Source organism: Camelus bactrianus, chromosome 30 (assembly GCF_048773025.1).
Source record: "Camelus bactrianus isolate YW-2024 breed Bactrian camel chromosome 30, ASM4877302v1, whole genome shotgun sequence".
Taxonomy (NCBI): Eukaryota; Metazoa; Chordata; class Mammalia; order Artiodactyla; family Camelidae; genus Camelus; species Camelus bactrianus.
In genome coordinates, this window is record NC_133568.1 from 27385995 (window position 1) to 27410402 (window position 24408).

The window sequence follows — 24408 nt, forward strand, 5'->3', positions numbered from 1 at the left end:
TCTTGACAATTGGTTTCAAGCATTTGATGGTAATTTGAGTCGATGCAGATTACAGTTTCACAATCACAGTCGTGAAGGAAAGGCTCGGTTTCCTGTCTTTCCCCTGGGAAGTTTTTTTGGTTAAATCTCAGCTTTCTCGTAAACTGGATCTGTTGTTTTCAGGCCACGGCGAACGAACTGTATACCATTAAATTTGGCTGGGCGCGACGTGGGGAGGCGCCATCCAGGTGGCCTCCTCCCCGAGATTACCTCAGTTGGAGCGTTGGGCCTTCAACTTCCTATCAGCAGCACCCCCTTTTCACATGTCATCCCTTGACATCTGCCCCCCAGATTCCGTCCTGCGTTTTACCCCGCAGGGGGCTCACCTGAACGGGGTGATGCAGCTGCGGGAATGTGGGGCGACCCCTCAGCGGCAGAGGAGGCCTGAGCTCTCGGCTGTGGGCCGCCTTCCCCCATATCTGAAGCCCAAGCTGGAGCGGCAGCAGGGGCTGATCCTGGACCCTGGAGCTTGACTGCTGATTGGTACGGAACAACCACAGTAAAAAACAAAACAAAAAACCTTATTTAAACTGAAGGGCTGTGAGTTGATGCCCCGTGTTTAGTTCGTGAAGAAAAACAAACAGGTGATGGGTATTGACCTGTATTCAAAATGGGGTGAAAGACGACCTTCCTCGCAGTCCCTTCGGGCTTACATCTTTATGCATCTTTACATCCTTCTTACCTGGTCAGTTGTTCCGAGTTCACAGTCCATCTTCACATCTTAGTTGCGGGGGTCAGGAGTTGACTGCACTTGGTTTCAGCCACAAGACAGTCAGCCCGTTAAGTATCACAAACGCATCAATAACTCGCAGCTGAGTACGTGCCCTTAGTAGCTGCGGGTGGACCCCCTTTGCCAGTCAGGGCACCAAGTCCTGCTGCCTCTTCTTCCAAAACACACACTCTTTAAATTAGCCTCTGTTGATGCTGCTGCAGTTAATTTGTAAACTGGGCACCGTTTTTATTACTTTTTCTAATACGCAGCCTTCTAAACACCGTCCTAAGTTGGGAAAGGCAGCTTTGAACGCTGCGGTGGCAGAGCGCGTGGGAGCCGCGTCCTGCGCGTGCAGCTCCGCCGAGCACTGTTGCAGATACGGGGGCAGCTCCTGGTGCAGCTGCTCCCCAGAAGCAACAGTCATCTGGGAAGTCGGCGGCCCTGGAGGGGATCGGGAGGAAGGCTGTCTGCTGCAGGCCGAGCATGTGCCGCCCGGTGCCTTTCCGCTGCTCCTGAGATGCACGTTGCCCCGTTCTACAGACAGCAAACTGACGCCTAGAGAAGTTACACAGGCTCTCAGCACGCATAGCTGCGCGGCCACGCTCGGACTTTACCTGGAGCCACCCGAGGCTTGAAGTCCACCTGCAGTCACGATTAGGGAAGAGAGAGCACTGCTGACGGATGAAGCCTCGCCAGGCTTGTCAGTGGTCATCAGAACTATTATTGTAAAGTAGAAGACCCAGTGGGGACCTTGGAACAGCTATAGGACTCCCCCGTTTCTTTAGCAGCGCTGAGAACCTCGCTTGCTCTCGTGCTTTCCACACGCAATCAAATCCTTCTAAATTAGCGGTAGCTTGTCTCCGTAGCCAGGAGACCGTCCGGGCCGGGGAGCGAGCGGTGCAGGTCTCTCACACGTGGCTCCCGCTGGAGCTCACCAAAAACAAATAAACAAAACAACAACAACAACAACAACAGCTAAGCAGAAAGCCAGCATTCAGCACTAGTGTAACTAATGGGTAAGTAGAAAATAAGAAACAATGTTAATTGACCACAATTAACAGCCATCTGGTAGACAGTCACATCCCCATTTTTATATAAGGCACACTCATTTAAGATATGGCCTTTCCTTAATTAAATAGAGCGTAGCATACATTCACAAATGTCAATACAAATAGCAGGGAGACCTCCCAGCATCTCCCACAGACATGACACCAAGCCTCGCCTGATGAAAGTCCGTCTTCGGCTGTAGATACTCTGCGTCTCCTCTTCTTAGGTACCCAGTTTATACACACGTGGCTGCTGTGAGCATTCACTGCCCTTTGAACTAGCCTTGCTCATTTCTGTGTCATCGATGAGACAGAACATAGAAGTAAAAGACAATTCAGCCTAATTAATGATTTTCATAATTATTAGACTTCAAAAGATTATACAAACCAGAGGATTTGCATTGTCTCTAGGAAATAAATATGACCCTGGACAGAGCAGATTTGTTTTCAGGCACTAAAAAGAAGTCTTTGAGTTGCTCTAAACAACTGGAGACGAGGGAAAGAAAGTCACAGTGCTTTATAACTGTCGACCCCTGATTCCTTAGATGCAAAATGATCTAATTGGCTGCTGAATGCAGAAACATGACCCACAGCTTCTGGGACAGGAAATCGTCTAGATGCTGCTCCAGAACTTTCATGACAAGGAATTCAGTGTTTATATGTAGAGCACTGACTTTTAAAAAAAAAAATGAGTTTTAGTTTACAAGTGGCAAATTTAATCCTTTTTAGGCTTGCAGTTGGATGACTTTGACAAATGTGTGCAGTCATGGGACCGTTGCCACAATCAAGGTATAGAGCATTTCCATCCACACCAAGGCTTCCTGGTGTCCCTTTAGAGTAACTGTCTTCACCCAGCACCCAGTTCTCGGCTGTGCCTATAGTATTGTCTTTTCCAGAATGTCACATAAATGAGATTGTGCAGTATGAAGCCTTTATTCCACTTAGCATAATGCTTCTGAGATTCATTCCTGTTGTTCCACCTATTAGCCATTTGTTTTCTTTTATTACGTTACTGAGCATTACTCTGCCGCGTGGACGTGCCACAATGCGCTTTTCCATTCTCCTGTTGGTAGGCGTGTGGACTGTGCCCAGTGGTGGGTGACTGTGAATACGGCTACTGTAAACATTCAGGTCCAGGTCTTTGAACGTGTGTCTTCACTTCCTCAGGAATGGGATTGTGAGGTCACAAGGTGAGAAACTGCCAAACTTGTTCCCACAGTGGCTGCCCCACGTTGCGTTCCCACGAACAAAGGGTGCAAGTATGAGCGTTCCGGCCGCTCCATGTCCTCGCCAGCACTTGGTATGTTCGTCTTTTTAACTTTAGCTGTTCTAGTGAGTGTGTAGTGGTAGCTCTTATGGCTTTAATTTGCATTTTCCTTCATGACTAACGCTGTTGAGCATCTTCTCATGTGTGTATTCATGTGTGAATTGCTCTAATTTTTAGAAAATTCTCATAATGAGTTGAAAACATACCTTCAATGCACTAGAGCTGCTCAGGGCTGTGTGGCCCCTCCTCCACACGACAGCTTGCCCAGTGCTGGGGGATGGTCTCATGGCCTTGTTTCCATCCCCCCAAATCTAGATTTGCCAAGCCAGCCTGCTCAGTTCCTCTCCCCCCAAACCCCCACCTCATTCCCGTGCTGTTGTTTCTGGACAGAGAGCCTTTGCCTTCTGCACCACCATGTGGCCGTGTTCCAGTTTGTGTCCTATTTAATTCCTCTGTTAAAACCCGGTTCCTGGTGTTGAGTACAGTGCTCTCCTTTGCAAGTACTGTGTTTTCTTAAAGTGGCCAAAGGTCCCTTCTGTGGCAGCCAGAATGTTCTGTTGTGGTCAGATTTAATAAACTGCCCTCATGGCTTTATTTAAGCTCTTGATTAAAATGATTAACTTGACGGGTCAAGTCCAACCTCCAACTAAGTATATATACTTGACAGAATACATGGATGTGTTTGCAGGGAGGCCAGCTGATTTAATAATCAATGACAGAATTTTTAAATTCACTAAACTGCTAGGTTTATTTTGGACATTAAGAGCTGCTGAGCAGTTGTGAATTATTTTGATTACTTTTAATCCTTGGTGTCTACTATATGCTTTTGAAAAAAGGTACTGAGAAATACAGAAATACGGTCAGCATAGGATTTTGATCCCTGCGGCCAAAATATAAAACACTACTGAAAATGTTCCAGCAGATGAGAGCAGTTGGCCTTCCCTGACATCTTTAGAACCTTTACAAAAAGTTTTCATGATTTATGGAACTGGCAGTAGCTCAGTTTTTAGGAGCATATAGCAGCATTTGGGAGAAAATACGTCTTGCCCTTTGAACAAGTGCACAGAATTAACTTGTTTACATATGGCTTCATGGCGGGGCTTTTTGTTTTGTTTTTGTAAGGAGACCAGGCCTTCAGAACTGGGCTCCTGATAATTCTGGCTTTGACTCCAAGAAGCCACTAGAAGATTCCATATTGTTCACAGATCCTGTGACCTCAGCTTTGGTTTGTTTGGCTGAGAGTTTGCTGGTGTTGCTTCATTTCCTCTTCTTCCAGCGTTAGAAGCAGCCGTCAGTAACCCTTCTGTTCGGGAAGTGGATCTGAATTTAAAATAGCCCTGTACCTGCCTCATACGTGTGGCCCTTTCCTAAAACTCAAAAATTGTGAGTGACAATGAGATGTCCATTGCTATGTTTAAGATAGGTAGTGTGAAATAAATATGGTAATTTTATATTCATTTTATTGTAAGTAAATTATATAAAAATGCCAGGTATGACTAAACCCGTATGATGTGCAACTGACTTATTGGGGATAGAAAACTACCACTTACTGTTACACGAGGTGTTGTTTAAAATGTCTTACTTTCTGCTGAAGATCACCATGTACCTAGTGTTTGAGGCCAAGACTAAAGATGTATTTGTGTATCGGAGTTTGCTGGGCACTTGCCCTAGTTAGCTCTCAACACTCAGTCTAAACATACTGCAGTGGAAACATACTGCTTCCATTACAGCAGGCTTTCCTCCAGGACTCTATTGTAAAGTGAGAGAATGCAGTATCAGCAGTGTGTGTCTGAATGAGGAATGAAATTTTTTTCCAACCAGATTAGGAAAAAAGTATGTGTGCCTGTGCGTGTAAAATGTGTGGTGATGAGCATCTCAACAGGAAGTTTGATATGAGAACTTTATGTCCACCTGGGAATTAAAGGTTGCTCATTCTAATTAAAATGCATGTTGATAACTGAACCATTCAGTTTACATTGTTATATGGGATGATAAGCACTCAACCTGAGTGTTTAAATTCCATTTTCTGGCTTAGGCTGGGGCACTCAGCAGAATCATTGGCAAGTCACTGGCCTCCTGCACAGAGACCCTTTGCCTGCAAACAGTGGAAATGTTGCCCTAGAAATGTGGCTGAAGTTTCATGAAAATGAAACACGAAGCATGCCAGGCCCATCTGCGCCAGCCTTCTAAAACAAAAGCACCCATTTTATCATCATCGCCTTTTGTTCTCTGCGGTGCTATTCATGTGGCTGCTCCGTGAATGCCAGTGTCGAGGAGGGGGCTCCACGGATCTGCTGCTCTCTTCGCTGTGCTGTTTGTTCTCGGCTATAATACTTGACACCTCTGCACCCTCTTCTTTTTAAAAAATGGAAACTTTAACGTTGAGAATCTTGAGTCATTTTATAAGGTTTCGTGCCAGCAGACCAAAGGGCTTTGTCTTTGGATTGCAGATCGAATACGAATTGGGGCGGGGTGGATGAACACGGTTCTAACCAGGAGGAGCAAACCCACTGCTTGTGTGAGTCTCGGAATCTGTAAACCTGCTAGTTTATTACACCGACGTCCGCTTTCATTGTCTTCATGAATGGGTATTTCCCTTCTTAATGCACAGTATCTGCATGTGGTGAACCAGCCGGTTTCGACGCGGCTTCTTTTAATGTTTCTGGATTTCCACTCAAATGATTAGAAGTAATTCTTATTGGAAATCACGCTGGGCCAAATATGATACCTGTAAATCCACACGGGCTGTAGTACTGCGATCAGCCCATTAGTTTCCAAATCTAAGTAACACGATCAGCTACTGTCTGTGGAGGTGGCGGTGTGCTAGGTGTTTAAGAGAATGTTTATTATTCACATCTGAACAGGAAGGGAGTGACTGCACCATCTCATTTGTAAAAGGTAACAACGGGAGACCAATTTTGAGATGCTGTTTTTTGTAGACTAGTCTGGGGGAGGGGTCGGCTCGCTCAGCCTGTCCCGAGGGCACCGAGTTATCACAGAATCGCGGCATCTACGGGCGTCTGAGCCAATGGGCTTTAAACTCCGTCCTGAGGGCCCTGGGCCTTCTCAGAAAGGTGGTGGGAAAGTGGGCAGCTTGGAGCCCTCTGCCCACTGAACCAGACCGCCTCACTTTCCATCTGTCTTACAAGTGGGTGTTCAGGGAAAGTCTTCATAGTTCTGATATGTGAGTTTAATCCAGGAGTTAGAAAGCGGAGCCCGGGCAGGGCTCCTGCCTTGGGCTCGGCCCTTTGAACGGTTGGGCAGAGAATCTGTGTCTCACTGTGTCTGTTCCTTGATACTTTTCATAGTGTTGAATTTAAGGCTAATTTAAAAACCCTTTCTCCCTTTAGGTACAGATGTTCTGTGAAGGTTCAAGACAGAAGTCTCTTCTCCCAAATGCCCTTCACTGTCCTTCAGTGGGTCCAAGTTAAGTTTGGGCGAAATAAATTGTTACATTCATGGCGTTTTCTCTGTAGGTTGAAGAGGAATGATGCCTTCTCTGTTAATGAGGCTGTATCCAGAATTCAGGCTGATTTTTAGTATATCAGTTTAGAATATTTAGGATTCTGATTTTACATATAAATAAATTCAAAACAGTGGGACAGTAAAACCAGAAATGGAATAATAGAAGCATGTTTTTAAGAAAGAACCAAGCAGGGTAGCGTGTAGCTCAGTGGTAGAGTGAACGTTCAGCGTGCATGAGGTCCTGGGTTCAATCCCCAGAACCTCCATGAAAAAAGAAGGAAGGAAAGAGAAGGAACCAAGATCAGTGAGGGGGGCTGGCTAAGTTATAATCTGGGGGCTTGCTTGTTTATATGTTGTGTAGGGAAAACTGGCCCGCAGGTTGATCGGTGGTGGCTTTATCAGTGGCAGAACAGTGGCAGAAATAATGGCAGGAAGTGACCAGTGTCTGTTCTGGCCCATGGGAGTAACTCGGGAAAGGGGGCCCTGGACAGCGGAAGCTACCAGAGCACCAGAGAAGACGCGGTGAGGCTGGGTTTTCGGATGCTGGGGGGACAGCACGGGAGGTCAGGGCAGCTCCCCTGGGGACACCTGGCCCCTGGGTGGGCGGGCCACCATCGGAAGGCAGACTTAAAGGCACGTTTTCCTCATGGAACCTTTCCTGAGAGGTACTTTTTCCTCCATCTTATATATGTGTTTTATACACCGGACTTCCTGGAATTTATGCCAAGAACCCCAGATCTGTAGTGACAGCTGCCACAGCTGAGTCACCACTGACAGGGACCGTGACGCTTCTGTAAATGAAGTAGGGCCTCGAGTGCTGGGTCAGCAGGATGACACAGGCTTGAGGCGCAGTCATCAGACGGCCACGCGCGAGAGCCCAGATGGGTGGTGTCACCCTCTCCGCTGTGCCCTTTGGAAACTCAGCTTCGAGTTTCTTATAGCCAGCAAATGCGGAATTAATTCAGTGCTGTCATTCTGATTGTCTCGCAACCCCAAGAGAGAATGGGACACTTTTGTTCAGAAAAATACTTGAGGACGTTTAGTAGTGAGCAGAGGTGGAGGAGAACACACGGATTTCCGTATATCTGTGAACAGCATTCCCGGCGTGAATACCTTCCTCTTCTCCTTCCTATGAGTGAAGCCCCGCGTCGGGCAGGGTTGTGTTCTGGCTGACGCCACGTGTTGGTGTTGGTGGCTCGGTCCCCACGTGCTCCGAGGGAGGCGAGCCAGGACTGTGGCCCGTGTTGGTCGTGAATCCTGGTTTCCCTGCAGCAGCACGAGGTCTGTGCCTCCTGCCCCGTGTCCCGTGCCCCGTGCCCCGTCAGTCTCAGCAGCGTTCTGGTTTGCGGGGTGAATTTCGTGTCTTCCGGGCAATACGTTTACCTCTCAGAGGCCAGTTCCAGCCTTCATGGCATTTCTGCTTGGTGTCTCACGTGGTCGGCCACCCTCTTTCTTGCCCTCCCAGACCCGAGGTCGTGGCTGTCTCGTCATCCTGACTGGCTCTGCCTCTGTTTCTTGGCTGTCAGTGTCCCCAGGCCTCTTTGCCCAACTGTGATCTCTTCTTTCGGCCCCCCACGCGCTGCGTGGGTGAGGCCCCCTCGCTGCTTTGGACCCCTGCCTGGTGACAGTAGCTAAACATGCTGCTTCCAGCCCAGCCAACCTTGCCCTTGGCCCACGCGTGCTGCCAAGAAGACTCAACCAGACACCTCTTCCTGGTTCTCCCACGGGGAGACTTGGCTTCTAAGTTGAGAGCCACATTCCCAGGCTTACATTGGCATCCTTGACATTTTCTGCCTGTAAAAAATAATCAACTAGAGTATTTTCATACATTTTTATAATTACGTTTAAAACATTTGCTTTGTTTTCAAATGACAAGATAAGAGAGCCTGTTATTCGCAAGCACTTATTTGCAAATAACATATTTTGCTTGTGCACAGTCATTATTCTTGAAAAACCAAGTTGATACGTTTTCTTTCCCTTGGGGATATGATACGGTATAGACGTGAATGTGATATTTCCCCTTTGTGACTGGCTTTTGAAGTACAAGAGATACCTTTATGTGCTGTGTAAGAATCTTGATCAAATGACTGTAAGTTGAGGATCTTCTGAAAGTCAATTCGAGGCAGACTTGCAGAATTACCATCCTGGCAGTTTCTCCCTTGGCTTGTATCTTACTGACCAGCTTCTCATGCTCCCAGTTGTTCTGCAGCAGTCCACTGTGGGTGTCGGTCACACAGGACATGACTGAGGACAGAAACACGGAAACGTTCCCTGGGGCAGAGGCCCCATGCCAGCGTCAGGCTGTGACAGCCCCGTGTCCAGGCTCATGGAGCAGGACCTAGAGTCTCAAGCTCTTCTTTTGTTACAGGAGAAAGTGTTTCAACACTAGTTTGATTGATTTTCTTGCATAAAAGTGGCAGCAACCGCCCTTGCTGCCCGGCCGTGCCCACACCCCACCCACAGCACCTCAGCAAACCGCCGCAGGTTCAGCAGGAGCCCGCCAAGCTGCTGACGGCTTCTTGGGCCTCACGTTGGTCCTGGGACCCCGCTGCTCAGACGGGGAAGGGAGGAGGAAGGAGGAATATGCACTGGGGAAGTGGGTGCTGTGTGCAGCTGAGCGAGGCCCGAGCCGTCCAGATGGAGGGCGGAGGGCTGTTCCACATGAGCACCTTCAACCTCTGCCCGAGACCGAAAGCTTCAGCCCCAGAGCCCCTGACCTTGGCCCCATCGGCACCACCCCCTCCCCGCCTCCCGTCGCTCCTGTCTCTCCCGCTCACCCAAGCCTCTGACCCTTACTGAAAGGCAGCGGGACCTCAGAGGGCGCTCGCAGCCTGTGGACCCACTCTGTCTCCTGCACTGTCCATCTCCCATGGTGGCCCCTGGCCCCTCGTTCCCTCCAGCAGCAGCTGTGGAACCCTGTGCATCTGCTGGGTGCTGGCACGCCCTGGAGCAGGTGGGGTCCCTTCCCACACGGAGTGTATGTTGTGGGCAAGGAGACAGACTGGTCCCTGAAGCCACACAACAGTGAGCACGTGGTCAGCTTGCGTGTGCGAGGAGTGAGCAGTGGAGGGTGTGCAGACGCTTGGGGAAACCGCCCTGCTACAGCCCTGCACGCTCCAGGGGAAGTTTCCAGGTGTGCTCAGGTGGTCCCATCCCTCGGGTCCCCCATTTTCTGCCCCCACTGAGACTCCCCGACGCATCTTGTCTTCACCGTTTGGTCTCCTTCAGCGAGGATGTTCTGAGGCCTTCAGACTGAATTCCTGGTGTTGAAACCCCTCCCCGGAGCGAGCCCTCCGTGCTCTCACCACAGTCAGTTTCCAGTAACACGGATGAGAGCATGTGGTTGGTTTTTTTTCTTTGGTGGCTTTGATTTCTTCAGTGGCTTCCTGTCACTCTCAGATACCAAGTTCAAACCCTTGGGCCTTGCAGGATCCAAAAGCCCTAGGTGTCCCCTCAGCCCCTGTCTCCCCTCCAGGCCGAGACTCTGCGGCCAGGCCACACCACGTGCCGGGTTTGACACATGCTTAGAATGGTGGTGGGGAGAGGGGGTGGCTCACCACTGTTTTTTCACCACCTGACAGACTCTTCCTCCGCCTTCAAGCCCAGGGCCCCGGGAGTACTTTCCTCATCCCTGCCCGGGCCAGGCGACATCCTTCTCTGAAGGCAGGCCGCACTGCTGCGCCGGCTTACGGCACTGCATCTGCAAGCCTTGTCTCTCCATCCTGCTTTGACCATTTTTTTTTTTTTTGACTCCCGATTGCAGGACTCTATGTTTGTTCGCATTGAATGTAATTTTGTTACATGTATAGTGTACCCAGCATGTGTGACTCATACGAGATCATCCTCCAAACCCACATGTACGAGTTACTCTGCACTCCGGTTGCAGAGGGTGCAACCTGAACTGGGATGCATTTTGCTTAAAATAGTAACAGCGTGGCCTGACCCTTAGTGAGGCCTCGTGTGCGTTGGGCCCAGAGCGGAGCGCTCCACGTGGATCGCCTCACGCTTCAAGGCAGGGAGCCTGTCATCCCCGCTTCACAGAGTGAGGCTCCGAGATGTAAGGAGTTCAGATAACTGTGCAGACCTATGGAAGGTCTGAGCTTTTACCTGGCTTGCAGACTAGCAGGTTGTCCCCCCAAGTCAACGGATGCCAGCCCAGACACGAGATTCCTGGATTAGACACCAAGGACATGGTCGCTCACAGCAGTAGCAGTGACCAGAGGGTCAGCGTGTGTCCTGGTTCCCCCAGTCCCACCTCCCACAAGGTGACAGTAAGTGGCCCCGGGACACCCGTACACACAGTTGTGGGGGGGGCAGGAATCGGGGCACAGGGAGCCCACATCCTGTGCCATGAGCAGTGAGCAGGCCAGTTCCTCCCGAGGGGCACTGGCTTTTGTTATACAGGATAGTAAGTAAACGTGCCCTTGTTCTAGAGGAAGACACTGTCTCTAGCCTCCAAAGCTGTTCGCTTTAGAAACATCCTTGAAAAGATTGTCTAGAATGCAGGCAGTCCAGCCTCTGCTCACAAGATCCACAGAGAATTGTCTTCCAACAGTGACTCACTCAGGACTCAGTGAGGAATCAAATGGAGTATCTGCCTAATTTTTCTGTAAAACCTGAACTGAGTTTCAAATTAAAGGAATGTACAGTTAAAAACAAAACAGGTATGGACCTGACTTCCTATGGATAAGTTTTAAGACAGTTGCCTGAGAACCCAGACGCTTCTGGCGTGTTTGCTGAGAAGCTGTGGACAGTTACAAATGTGACAAACCCTGACAGCGCCCGGAGGGTTCTCCTCGCCCGCAGCTCGGGGCCTGGCGGTTCCGACTGCCATCGGGCGACGGGCTTGCATGGTGGTGGTCGCGCTTCTAAGTCTCCTGTGGGAAGTAGGCTCTTCCCTTCTGTACGTCCTGATGTGCCCTCGGGACTGGCCAGGGTAGGGTTTTATGTTCCATCACGAGGAGTCTTGGTGAAGTACCAGCCTCAGAGCCACGAGGGCAGGAAGAGCATGTCGGAGGTTCCAGGCAAGAGAGGACCAGACATGGTGTAGACTCTGAGCCCTGGCGATTTTATTGCTGTTATAATTACTTAAGTATCTGACCCCTTGAAAACGTGAGTGTCTGTCCGTCCTCAGGCCAGGCTGGCCTTAGACCCGGGAGCTCCCCACACCCCCTGCGTCAGCCTGGGGGACCCCGGCAAGGACAGGTCTGCACGGCTGCTCACCCTGCCTGTCACACCAGCGTCTCTTTGCTTGTGAGACGGCCGGCTGGGCGGACCCTCCCTGCCGGACCTTCCCCGCGCCCGGTGCCCCCACCCAAGCCCCACCCGCCCTGCTTTCACCCCAGATTCGGGGTGTCTGCCTTCCTCGGGAGGAGGTCAGCCCACGGGATGCTCAGGGAGCCCAACGGGAGGGCAGCAGCCGTGTGCCCGGGACAGCCGATCCACTTGCTGCGTGGAGGAGAGATGCGCATGGCTCTCCGCACAGCAGCAGCTGCAGGCGCTCAGCGGTGAGCAGGTGCTGGGTCTCCAAAAGCATCGCTGGTAAGTGAGACCCTCGCGGTGAGCGCTCAGCCAGCTGCAGCTTCCGCGCTCTGTAAGTCTGATTTCACTGGTGCTCTGTGCTGTGGCTGAGGGCAGTTTGCTTTTTCACCTTCACACAGAAGTGGCTGTGGTGGAGGTGGGCTTCAGGCTCCTAGCATGTCCTCAGGACAGATGCGAAGATGATCTGAGACACGGGAAGTCTGAGCCTGTCGACGAAAATGAACGTAAACTTTGTACGGGGTTTGCCAGAAAAACAAAGGAGACGGGTTTAATCTGCTGTGAGCCCGGGAAGTCAGCCTTGTTCCAGGAGGGCCCACTAACGACGTTGGCTGGGCTTCTTATTTGCATAATTTTACCTTTTAAAGTGTGTGTAATGGTTGCAGCTTTTGAAAAATCGGTCTTGTCCCTAACGCTGTGCTCTCTGTGCGGGGAGTTTTATAGGACTGTCAGGAAAAGGTCGTCCTGTTTCTTGATTTTCTGATTCCCTGATGCAAAAAAAGAATGTCAGTGTTCATTGGAGTTAACGTCTTTAAGTCAAACGGAGGCGGCTGTGCCGTAAGCAGGCAGGGCTGCAGTTCCCTGGAATCTTTGAAGGCCGTCAGAAAGGATGCTGGCCCCAAATTGCACAGCTTGTTCAAGCCCCCAGTTCCCCAGATGCAGGGCCATGGTGTGTGTCTCACCTTTCATCAGCTGCTACCAGGAGCACCGGGCAGATGAGGTTCAGAGCCACAGGATGAGGGCAGGGCACCTGGACCAGGACCCCCAGGAAGAGCCCGCACGTCCCAGCAGGCAGAAGGGAAAGCGCCCCAGGCAGTCTCCCCCGACAGGGGCCAAGGGCTGCCCTCGACCCCCAGAACGTGTGCAAGATGCCAAGTGCGCTGACCCTGCAGGCCCGCCACCCCAGCTCCCCCGACACGGACTGACGCCTGAGCTCTTAGTTCAACTGTCTCTTCTTAAGCTGTGCTCTTCGTGGGGAAACCCCAAGCTCAGAGCACTTGACAGTCTGACTTTCAAGTCCCATTTCATCACCGTCGTGAAGCACAATGACACTGCTTCCATCACATGAGCCAAATTTGCCAAGTTCTGGGGCAGCGCCCTGTCTCTCGGCACCGCCCGCAGGCCTCTGCAGCAGAGAGACAGTTCCCGTGGCCTCCCCGCCGCGTCCGTCCCCGAAGCCCATCCAGAGGACCTTAAAGGATGCCTCTTCCTGAGGGAGATTTGTGTGCGTGGTTCCCGTGAGTTCTTCGCACGTGGAAATGATAATATATACCTAAGGGCCTCATATAATACAAAATTTCCTAGGGTTTGTGACTTTGAAGGTAAAATACTGTCTTTTATTCTTTGTTACTCTTCAGTGCCCTAGAAATATCGAGGCCCATGGAAACTATTCGTGGTAAAGGTAGAAACGTGGTCGATCAAGTGTTTCCAACTGGAGTTAAAATTTATTCTTGGTTTTTCCTGAATATCTTAAAATTCCTTTCAGGGGTCTTAAATGATTATCTTCAGTCAATCCTAGTCCAAAGTGTGGTACTAACAATAATGGAGGGAAATTGGTACCTAAATCTGTGTCCGGGTTTGCTCTCTGTGCCCCCCAGTGAACGTCACACAGGGTGTCTTAGAAACCTGTGCGTGTGAAACTTAGGTGAAAAGGCCTCTCAGAAGTCATGCAGACTTCAGTGAGTTTTTCACAGGAAAGTAATCTTCCTCATCTCTTCTTATAAAACAGCGACCCTCATGAAATTGAGGACAGAGCGCTGACTTTTCCTGTAACTCTGGGACAGAGACCTCCGTGTTTATTTGTGGTGTAAAGCAGATACTTACCAACATGCCTTTCACTCACGGCACTGCGGTGTCGCTGACACGTCCTCAGGACAGCGCACGGCGGCACAGGCCCCGGGATGGATGGCCAGCACCGGCCTGTGCTCTGAAACCCGCCTCACTAGTATAGCTGTCACATTTAACAAGCTGCCAAAGACGAAGATAATTTCAAGATGAAGAAAATTTTAATTTTGTATCTCTAGTAACCTCAGTATTTCTGATTTGTGTGAGAATTTTATTAACACTGACCAGAATGCATTTCTAACCCTTGAAAATAATAGGCCGTCCTTTGTTCTCTTTAAAAAAAAAAAATGGTAAAACTCATTTTGGTATACACGCTGCGATCTCAGCCAGCCTGGACTCTCCCACACGACTTGGTCTGGGTTTCCTTCAGGGATGGGAGGCTGTGGGAGCACCAGGCACTTCTTCTTCAGCCCAGCCTGCAGGGGGCGCTCTTGGGGGCTTCCTGTCCGAATCCAGGTAGTTATCATTGTCCAAAAAATGAATATATTCTAAAACAATTATTGATATCTATTTGACTGGCTATACTATTGGTGACTGCTATTGTAAGAATAATTTATTCCCTGCTTTGAAATTTCTAAAAGGTTATATTTCATTGAATTTTAATTTGTTATTTTTCCTGATTTCACTTGAGAAACTTATAAGCTTTTGTGACATTAAAATATGGCTCTAATTTATTAGCATAATCTGTTAATATTGTTTCATTTTAATAGACATTAAGTACGATTTCTTAACATTCTTGTTAAAATTACATCTTAAAACTGAAGTTGAGAAAAATTATATGTGGCTTAAGAATCACAATGTCATGTGTGCCCCCAATTTTTATATGAAGAGCATTACTTTCTTCATCGCATCATATTCGAGGTGCTTTCATTATGACAATGAGCCAACCTAGTGTTTTCAAGCTTCGTGCCTTCCCAAAATATAAAACCTGAAACACACACAGTGTCTGAGACGGAACCTCACAGTGTATAAACATGTAACACCACTTCAGGAGGAGCTTAGAAATTTAAAATTAATGCTGGCTGTGGCAGCAGAGTGGCTGACGTCGGATATGAGCCCAGGCCTCCCTCGCACGGTCGGCGTTTCGTCCACACAAGTCTTTTTAATGCCATCTTTATCTGCTACGCGATGCATGAAATCTACTTTCGGTTTTAGAACTGCCAGCGACCTCTGACCCCTTTAGTGGAGACACAATGTGACCTTTCTATTGTCATCGGCTTTCATTCTCCTGAAAATTCTATGAATTTTTATTACAAGTTTTTTTTAAGCCAAGCTGAGGCTTCAACAAATTACTTGACGCAGATGAGATGAAGTTGTTGAAGTGGGTTAGGTAAGTTTTACGGCCGGCGCGGAGTCCAGGCCCTGGTCCGACAGTGTCACACACCGGGAGCCGCTGAGCCTGCTATTGGATAAATACATCATTTTATGGAACATTGATTGTTCTATAAACCCAATGGAGTATTATGCTCTATGATCAAACCATTTAGATTGTGTGTAGAGCACAGAAAATGCCATATTCAGGATGGTACTAAAAGTGCCATTTGTGTATTTTATGGACGTCATTACAGGGGAAACTTCTCTCTGTAGGCCCTGTTTACTGCAAAATTTTTTAGTCTATAATGACATTTTTCATTCACAACGTACGCCTTCAAGAGAGGGGGGCCTGGCTTTATTTGTTTCATCTGAGTTTACTGCACAAATTCTGTACATTTTAATTAAATGTAAGCTTAACAAAAGCATAAGATATTTATTCTGTGAGGAGAAAAATGATGACAGTAACGAACGAATAACACACACACACACACACACACACACACACACACACACACACACACACACACACCCAGAAGGAAAGAGTCACATGCTCAACCCTGTGTAGCTCCCCAGAAGCACGGGTCCGAGTCTCTGCTCCTGCACGACAGGGGGGTGGGTATGTGTTTCAACTCTGGAGATGTTCTCATCAAAAGGGACAAGTAAGAAGGACCTGAACCGCATGGTCTCCTGGAGAAGAAGGGAGCCGAATGAGAAAGCATTTCCCTGCGACCAAATCCTCAGCTCCCCCAAAATACCCTTTCTATTTCAACCAGGTTGTAAACTTCCAATGCATTTAGCTCTGAGGAGGCAGTAAAATATATGTGCGCTCGGGAGAGCAAACAAGCAGGGAGCTGGGATTTCATAAACAGGCACCAGGCTGCATCTTAATGGTGTTTGCACCTTCTACACAAAGCTACTCACTGTCCTGCTGGAAACAGATCCCCAAAAGACTGATTTAGACCCGCTATTTGAGTAGCCGCTGTTAGCATACTGAAGTCTGGCATTGCCTTTGAAAAAACGTACGTGTGATACAGATACCATGCCAGGCACCCGTGTTCCATGAAAGATTTGTGCAGCTTTGGGGCCATAACAGCACCTAAGCAGTTAAGGATAAAACCTGTGCAAACTTCCTGTGTCCCAGATGCTGTGTGCATTTGGCCATTTGCATTGGTGGGGTTTACAGTTAGTATTTACCAGAAAGATCTCAAAAATTGAAGTTGATGTGCCCAGTAAATTTCTGGTCGTAGCCCAGTTGGAATTTAAAGTTACAGTGGAGATTCACATTCGTTTAAATGACACTTGAACTTCTACATAGCTCAACATTAATTCATTATGGGCGAAATGGAAGAATCTTCAGTGGGTGAATCTTTTTCAATCTGATTGAGGCTGTTACATTTTATAGGTGCTATTTTTCAAAGCAGTACTGACAGCACTCGAAGTTATTAAATTGCTGAATCAAAGATGGACCCGCAGTCGCATTTATGAACTGTGATGGAATAGCTGGGCTCGCGCCGAGCCGAGGTTGAGATGTTGGTGTTGCCAAGCCTCATCACACCCCGTAGTGACAGCCGTCTGTACCCCGTAGTTTACTCTAATGGTCTGGAAGTGGCTTAACCCACCCCTGGATTCAAATAAATTTGGTCAGTGGCTCAGAATAGCGTAATTATCAGTGTGCAAGGGATTCAGAGGCTAATCCTACACCCCAGAGATTAGGCATCCAGTTGCAGACTAAAGAAGGGAGCTGCTTGGGCTCAAACGTGAGAAAACCGAATAGGATGTCTGTTCTCTTCCAGTTGCAGTGGTGCCTCCTTTTTTGATGTGGAGCGGTATGTCCTTTTCTGTAATCTGGGACGGGAGGTCATTTGAAGGTTGCCTTCTTTCTGTTTTGTATCCATATTTCTTTCTTTTTATTTTTTTAACCTCCCAACTCTAAACTGAAAATGACCTTGGAATAGGAGAATGGACAGAAACTAACTGCATCAAGTTCAGAGGGTACTGAAGGCACACAGGGTGTTCCATCCGAGGCAGAAAAGTGAAGGGTCAGAGAGGAGCTGCAGGCATACCAGAGCAAGGTCTGGCCAGCTCGGCAGACAGGAGATCTCGGGGTCCTGGTGGGCGGCACATTGAACAGAGAGGGCTGAACCCCAGGCACATGCGGAGGTGTGCATGTTGGAGCTCACGGAGCGCCCACCGTGGGGTCAGGCCTCCTGCTCCTGCTTCTGCTCTGAGCCCAGTCCTGACCTCCTTGAGGAGAGAGAATGCAGGAGGATTAAAGTTCAGAACATGCGCCCGAGATTAGGTAAAGCATAAGCGGGGTGATTCACCCCTTCTACGATGTGTGTGCTTTACCTTAATCTTGTGCTTATCTTCTGACCCTTAATCCTCCTGAGGGCCCCAGGGTGAAGGGTGTGTTTTCCTTTCGTAAAGTAGAAGGGTGACGGTGAAGGTTGCTTTAAACACACCTGGCTAAGATTCTCCATCGCTCAAGTCACCTCTGAAAGGCGGCGGGGCCCCTGCGGTAGGAGACCCCCGCTGCCCTGCGCCCTGCGCCGCCTGCCGCCGAGCTGGAGCCTGCTTCCCGGGTCCAGCCGTGCGCCTTTCCCAGGAGGGCAAACGTAGGAGGGGCGCATATAGTTAGGGAGGTCACTTCATCAGAATCAGTGACATTTGGTCCCTTCTGTGGGAATGTTTGGATGCCTTTTAAGCTGTGATGGTTTACATTTGCCCGGCTGGTTCAGCCGCCATGGTCCTCCCGCCCCTGACTCCCAGCTGCTGGGCACCGTGTCCCATAATCTCTGATTGAGTGAACGGGAGGCTCTGCTCCTGGAGACAGTCCTGGGGACCCCGCAGCTCTTTTCCTGACCTCAAAGTCTATGATTCTGTGATCTCTCTAAGATCACACTCTAGAGAGTTCTCTGAGAAAGAATAAATGTTAATTGGTCCTGATCTTTGTTTACAAAAATGGATTACTTATACATTTGACTTTCTCACTGGGAATCAGAGCTTCGGGGACTGAAAGCTCATGGTGGACAGAAAATCAAACCCAAGAACCCGCCCTGAGCCCCAGCACAGGCCGGCCAGCACCGCTGGGACGTGCCTCCGGCCCCCCACCCTGCCGAGTGGGAAGCCCCCTCTGGCCTCAGAAGTTAAGGGGGCTGCAGTGGCGTGACTTCCTGAGAATTCAGAGCAGTGAGCAAGTGGATACAGAGCATTAAGCATCATAGCAGCACACATGGAACAGGCTGGGAGCTGGCATTTTTATAACTTCACACGTGATTCCCAATCCGGGACCATTGCCTACAGTCTGGATATGAGCCCGGATGTGCCCTCTTGGTAAATATGATTTAACAGCTTCTGGGGAGCCTGTCTGAGATACTGTACCCGCCGGAAGGCGGGCCTTGTCTGCGGCTGTGCCCAGAGTGGCCTCTGTATTGAAAGAAATGCTTTCTTGCAGAATGGTGCCAACGCGTACACAACATTGTCCTATTTTTAAGGGACGTTGGCAATAATAATCTAACAACCCCTAATCCTTCTTTCTCCTTTGGTAAGGACAAAGTGTACTTTTTTAAAGAAAAGGACCCACATTAAAGACAGTAAAGTGGAATATTTCAAAAATATGTTTGCCACTGAGATAAGGAAGTAACTAAATCATTCATAGATCACTCTCTTAGGAGGGAAGGAGGCGACAATAAGAAACTGGTAGAAAATTGGGAATTTAAAGGAGAAAATAGGAACTCTGTTTAAAGAGTTCTTCTTTATGAAAACAAAGATGACAATTTTTACTCGTACTCCCCCCACCCCGCCAAGTTACTAACCGAGCGTCACCAGCGTCACAGGCGGGGCTGGGGGACGGCTGTGCACGCGCCCTGCCTTCGCGGCGCCCACCCCTCGCCTCTCACTCTCTCCTGCCCCCTCCCCTCCCACCCTGGGCTCTGCGGCCAGAGCCTTCTTCCTTTAAGAGGGGCCAGCTCGGGGCTGCAGCCCCGGAATCTGCAAGATGGGCTTGAAACTGGCGGCAGCCCCAGGCCATCCGGGGCCGCTCCGCCTTCCTGGGCGGGTGTCCAGACTACAGACCGCAGACTGGGAAGGACAGTGGCCGCCTGTTGGGATCCTCCAATGGGCAGATGCGTCCGGCAGCCTGCAAGCTCTCTTCCCAGGCCTGCCCTCCTTTGGGCTCTCCTGCCCTGTGTGTTTTGCTTATGCCCACGTCCAAGGGCTTGTCTCTGCATTTTCTGAAACAATCACAGCGTTTTCATTTCCACTAAGAGGAGTTTGGGGCTAGTGTTTACGAGACCTCTGTCCCAGGTCTGAGATGGATGCACTCATTTTACTTCCCTGCTTACAGACACTTAACAGCTTTCTTCTCTCCACAGACTGTGGTCCAGACGCCTTGGTCAGAGGAGGCCAGACAGGCCAGCCCGGCCACCCCAAGTGCGGAGGTTCCTCCGACTGCTCAGCCGCCCCTTGGACCTGGGCTGCTCCATCTTCAGGCCCTCCCCCCAACCCCCGGGGAGAGCTTGAACACTCCTGGCCCTCCAGGCCAGCTGTGCATATTGTTTCCTCTGTTCTTCTTGCTCAGTGTGTTTATTCTCTGCCGTAGTCCTACTCACCCCACATGATAGTTAAGTCATTCAACAAACGCATCTTTGCTGAACATTGGCTGCACGCCAGGCAGTTGGCCAGAGGTCAGGGCAATAAAGCGGAATCAGTTGTCAGGGCTGCGCACTCCTTTCTGCCCTGGACGGCGGAGACCCTGTGTCTCTGCTCCATGCACAGCTCAATTTTTGTTTTCAGTCCAATAAATAAATATGCTGTATCTAATATTTGGATGATGGAAAAAGATTTTCCTTTGGGTTAGACAATACTGCCACTGACTGTTAGTGATCTTCACTGACTGAGTGTCTTGTTAGAAATGGCAGCAGTTGCAGGGAGTTGACCATATTCCTTCCGTAGGAGCTGGGAGTGGACCAGCGGCCAATGGGACTGTATCTGGGCAGTCAGACCAGGAGCACCTGTCAGAGTCCACATGCGCCGCGACCCCTGAAGGCACCTGAGTCATGGGTCACAATGTTTCTGTTGAAGTTTTAAAGCTTCTACAGAAGAACTGTCTTACTTTTAAGCCTAAAAGTCATTTGTCTAGGCTCTAACTGGTCCCTGTCTTCCACAGGCATTGTGTCCAAGTCCTACGAGTGCCGTCTGAAGGGCCAAGGAGCCACCTTCGTGGAGACAGACAGCCCCTTCACCGCGGCCGCCCTGGCAGAGGAGTCTCCGGTCAAAGACCGGCCCCTGCGGGGCAGCAGGAGGCCGGCGGCGCCGCCTGAGCCGGTCCAGCAGGTCATCATCATCCAGGGCTACGACGGCGAGTTCGCCCTGGACGCCTCGGTGGAGGAGACGGCGGCGGCCACGCTGCAGACGCTGGCGCTGGCCGGCCAGGTGGCCCGGGTGGTGCACATCACGGAAGACGGGCAGGTCATCGCGACGGGGCAGGGCGGGGTGCACGGGGGTGGCGTGGGGCCTGGGCCGGGCCTGCCCGAGCAGCTGGAGGACGGGGCCACCCAGGTGGTGGTCGTGGGGGGCTCGATGGAAGGCCACCGCGTGGACGAGCCCCTCAGTCCCGGCGGGGCCGTGATTCAGCAGGTGACCAAGCAGGAGATCTTAGATCTGGCGGAGGCCGGCGTGCCCCCTCCGGACGCAGCCTCTGCCTTGGATGCTCTGCTGTGTGCGGTCACTGAGCTGGGTGGGGCCGAAGGCCGGGCGGAGGAGAAGGGCCGGGCAGGCCCCCGGGACGTGCTGGTCCAGCTGCCCGGGCCGGAGGAGGCGGCCCCCGCCGCGGCCCCGCCCGAGGGCGCTGAGGTCCACCTGTTCCACGACGTGCCCGAGGGCGCAGCCGCCGCAGGGCCCGTGGAGGTGCTGGCCCAGGTGGTGCGGCCCGCGGCCGTGGTCGCGTCACAGGAGCACAGCCAGGCGGCCCTCAAGAAGGTGGTGCAGGGCGTCCTGCAGTTCGCCGTCTGCGACCCGGCCGCAGCCGGCCAGCTGGTCAAGGACGGCGTCACTCAGGTCATCGTGAACGCAGAGGGTGCTGTGCACATGCTGGCGCGGGACGGCGCCCAGATCGTCATGCAGGAGGCGGGGGCCCCCGACCCGCACACCGACCTGGCAGAATCCGACGGGGAGATCTCGCAGATCATTGTGACCGAGGAGCTGGTCCAGGCCATGGTGCAGGAGTCCGGCGGCAGCTTCCCCGAGGGGGCGACCCACTACATCGTGACCGAACTGCCCCCAGGGGTGCAGGACGGGGCGGGTGTGTTCTCCCACACCGTGATCGAGGCAGCCGGCTCCCAGGAGATCCTGCAGGCTGGGGCCGCGCTCAGCGCCGAGGCCATGGTCCCCGGTGGGACCGAACAGTTGACGAGTATGGTCATATATACCCAGGAGGGCTCCCCGGCAGCCGCGGTCATTCAGAGCCAAAGAGAGAGCAGTGACCTCCACGAAGCCTGATGCAGGAACCCTGACACTCCACGCAGGGCAGGTGTGGAGAGACCAGCACACGTGGCAGGTGTCCCTGAACTTCACTTGCCAAGCCTTCGCGACAGTGACATGCACATCGAGGAGAAGGAACCCGCTCCGGGCCGGGTGATGTCGCTGCTGACCGGAGGCCGGGCACCTGCTGTGCGTGGGCGGGCGGGGCAGTCCGTTCACCCCCGCCCTTCTGTCCACGCTCCTTCCTCGGTCCTAACATTGTGCTGAGGAGAAGCCAAGTTGTTTTCTGTTTTTCCCCCCACCGATGTTCACCCGTTTCAGTTCTGAAAGGATTGTGCCCTGGCGGTGGAGGCATGACAACACTGTACCTTGTGGCTTGAGACACGTCGGCTCTGGCAGCCTAGCATGTCGCCGTTTTAACATTTTATTACATGTTTGGTTAAAAATTGCAGCTCCCCGTATTACCATGTTGAAGCAGTACGCTCTTCATTTTTTTGAAATTTTAGGGTCACAGTATCCCCAGACCAAAGGCAGCCCATTTCCTCCCTTCAGACAGCGTAAGTGTGTTCATTGTTCTGGTTGCTTCTGCTTAAAAGATCCCTTCTCAGCCTACGGTTAAGAAATGCCTTGACGTTTTTATTCAATTAAAATAAACCTTGGTTAAGAAAACTCAACGCTTCTAATTTTGACTTAGTTTCATACAATAAAGCCTATATGAAATGTGCACTCTGGAAAATACTGTTTGTATCAATATTTTGCTTGGATGACGAATGTTTTTTCATGTTGATACCATTTTCACGGGATTTATTTGTAGTTTATGTCTGTGTGAAAGGGCTGACATCAAACTTTAGTGACAGAAAGCCATGCGCCGTGGCCCTGGCCCCAACAGGATGGTCTGTGCTTCCTCCGGGGGCTGCTGCAACCGTGGATGAGGTTCACGCGTGACTGCTTTCCTGGTCCAATTCCTCCTCTAACTCTTCCAAAGTTGTGAATCATCCCCTCCCCCAAGTGCAAAGGTTGTGTTTGTTCTGTTTCTTTTTCCTTTGAAATAAAATTATAGCATTGAAAGATAATGATGACATCTCCTTTCCAGCAGCCAATCAGCGGGCAGCTGGAAAACCCAAAGGGAGCTGGTCCTTCGTCTGACACACGTTCCTCTCCCCCTCCGCCCACGCCGAGTGTGCTGGGTTGGGACAGCATCTGCTGTTTTCTGACCATCTGGCACGTGGCCCAGGCAGATTCTGGTGACAAAACAGATTCTATCCTGGTTGGTATCTAGAAGTTGTGAATCCAGAAGGGAGAAAAGGAAGAGAAAATGATACCTTCGCGGTTGAAATCAGTGTCCCGTTTACACCCTTCTTGAGAGGTCAGCGTGGAAACGAGGCTGGACAGCCTGCCCCTCCCCTCCTCTCATCCTCGGAGCCCTGAGTCCCGTCCATCCAAGGGCCACCTCCCTGGATGCCATTGTCCCTCCAAAAAAAATAAAAGGTAAAATTTCAAATTTGACGCTGCGATTCATAATTAGCCGGGTATGACTTGCTCATGTTCTTAAAAATGGCAGGGCAGTTCAGCTCTTTTTAAACATTGTCTTCAGCAAACGGTGACAGGATCAGCTCCCGTTTGTCATCAGGATAAAGGTGACCTTTACAAAGTGATGCACCCCTCCAAGCTTCTCATACACGTTAAAAAAAAAAAAAACGGAGGAGGGGATGTTTTTCAGGGGGAATATTTCTTGCTCACTCCTCCCGTTGGCTGCAGCCCGCGGCCCTCTGCCCAGATGCTAATTCTAACTGCTCAGTCCTGCAGGGCCAGCCTTTCTGCTGCAGCCCTGGCTGTTGACACTGACATGCTGCAGTTTACTGTTTGTGATTTATTTAGGATAAATATGTCTCAGGTGGCATTTAATCCTTCATAAAACCAGTGTAGCCTGCAGCGTCAAACCAGCAATCACATTGTGTGCACAATGAAAAGAGCAGGCCTTTGCATAAAAAAATCGTGCAGGAGGTGTTTCAAGGCTCGGAAGGATTGCAGAGGATTCGCTGAGCTACTGTGTCCTCTAATTACCTGGAGAGCTGGGTTAACGTTAGCTCCCGTTTCTCTCTTGTCACACAACTACTGGAATGCGAGGGAGTCACGTCCACAAGCGTGGGTCCCCGAATAATGAGGCATGGCTGACAGTGATGAGGGCGTGTCCCCTGCAGCCCGGATGGTCTGTGAGGAAGACTCGCAAGCCTAGAGCCTCCCTGAAGTTTTGACCAGTGAAGACAATAGGACTTTAAAGAAGTGAAAAACAGAGCAGCAGAAACATTTACTTGGAGACTGTAATCCAGAAAGAACACCTTTTGATTAAACTGCAGCCATTAAATGATGGTGCCTCTGGACCTCTGGTGAGGAAAACAGGACTGCCCTGCCCAAGTCACGCAGAGAAGCAGTTCAGATTTCAGCTTCTACAGCAGAGGGTGGGCGATGCTCGCGTGTTTGGGGGAGAGTGGCAGAGAACAAAGTTTCTGTACAAAGGATGTTCTAGCCACAGAAGGTCACGTAAAGGAAGCGCCCTGACTGAGGCCTCACTAAAAAGGTGGAGCAGAGGGAGGGAGGATTCTCGAAAGCACGTCCCACCACACCCCGAAGCCGCGGACAACCGACGTCACCTGAGAGCTGCAAAGAACACTTGTTTTGCTTCTTGATTTGCTTTGAAGAAG

The 24408-nt window shown here is 50.6% G+C and overlaps 1 protein-coding gene across 2 annotated transcripts in view; it reads left to right on the forward strand.

The window, feature by feature from the left end:
- Positions 1-22779, forward strand: part of ZNF407 (zinc finger protein 407) — a 365189-nt gene extending 342410 nt beyond the window's left edge. For both annotated transcript variants that reach the window (XM_074355228.1, XM_074355229.1), the window contains one exon: positions 20394-22779. In XM_074355228.1, coding sequence (XP_074211329.1) covers positions 20394-21724 — 1331 coding nt within the window. In that variant the 3' untranslated portion in view covers positions 21725-22779. The remainder of the gene's footprint in view (positions 1-20393) is intronic.
- Positions 22780-24408: the final 1629 nt, after the last annotated feature.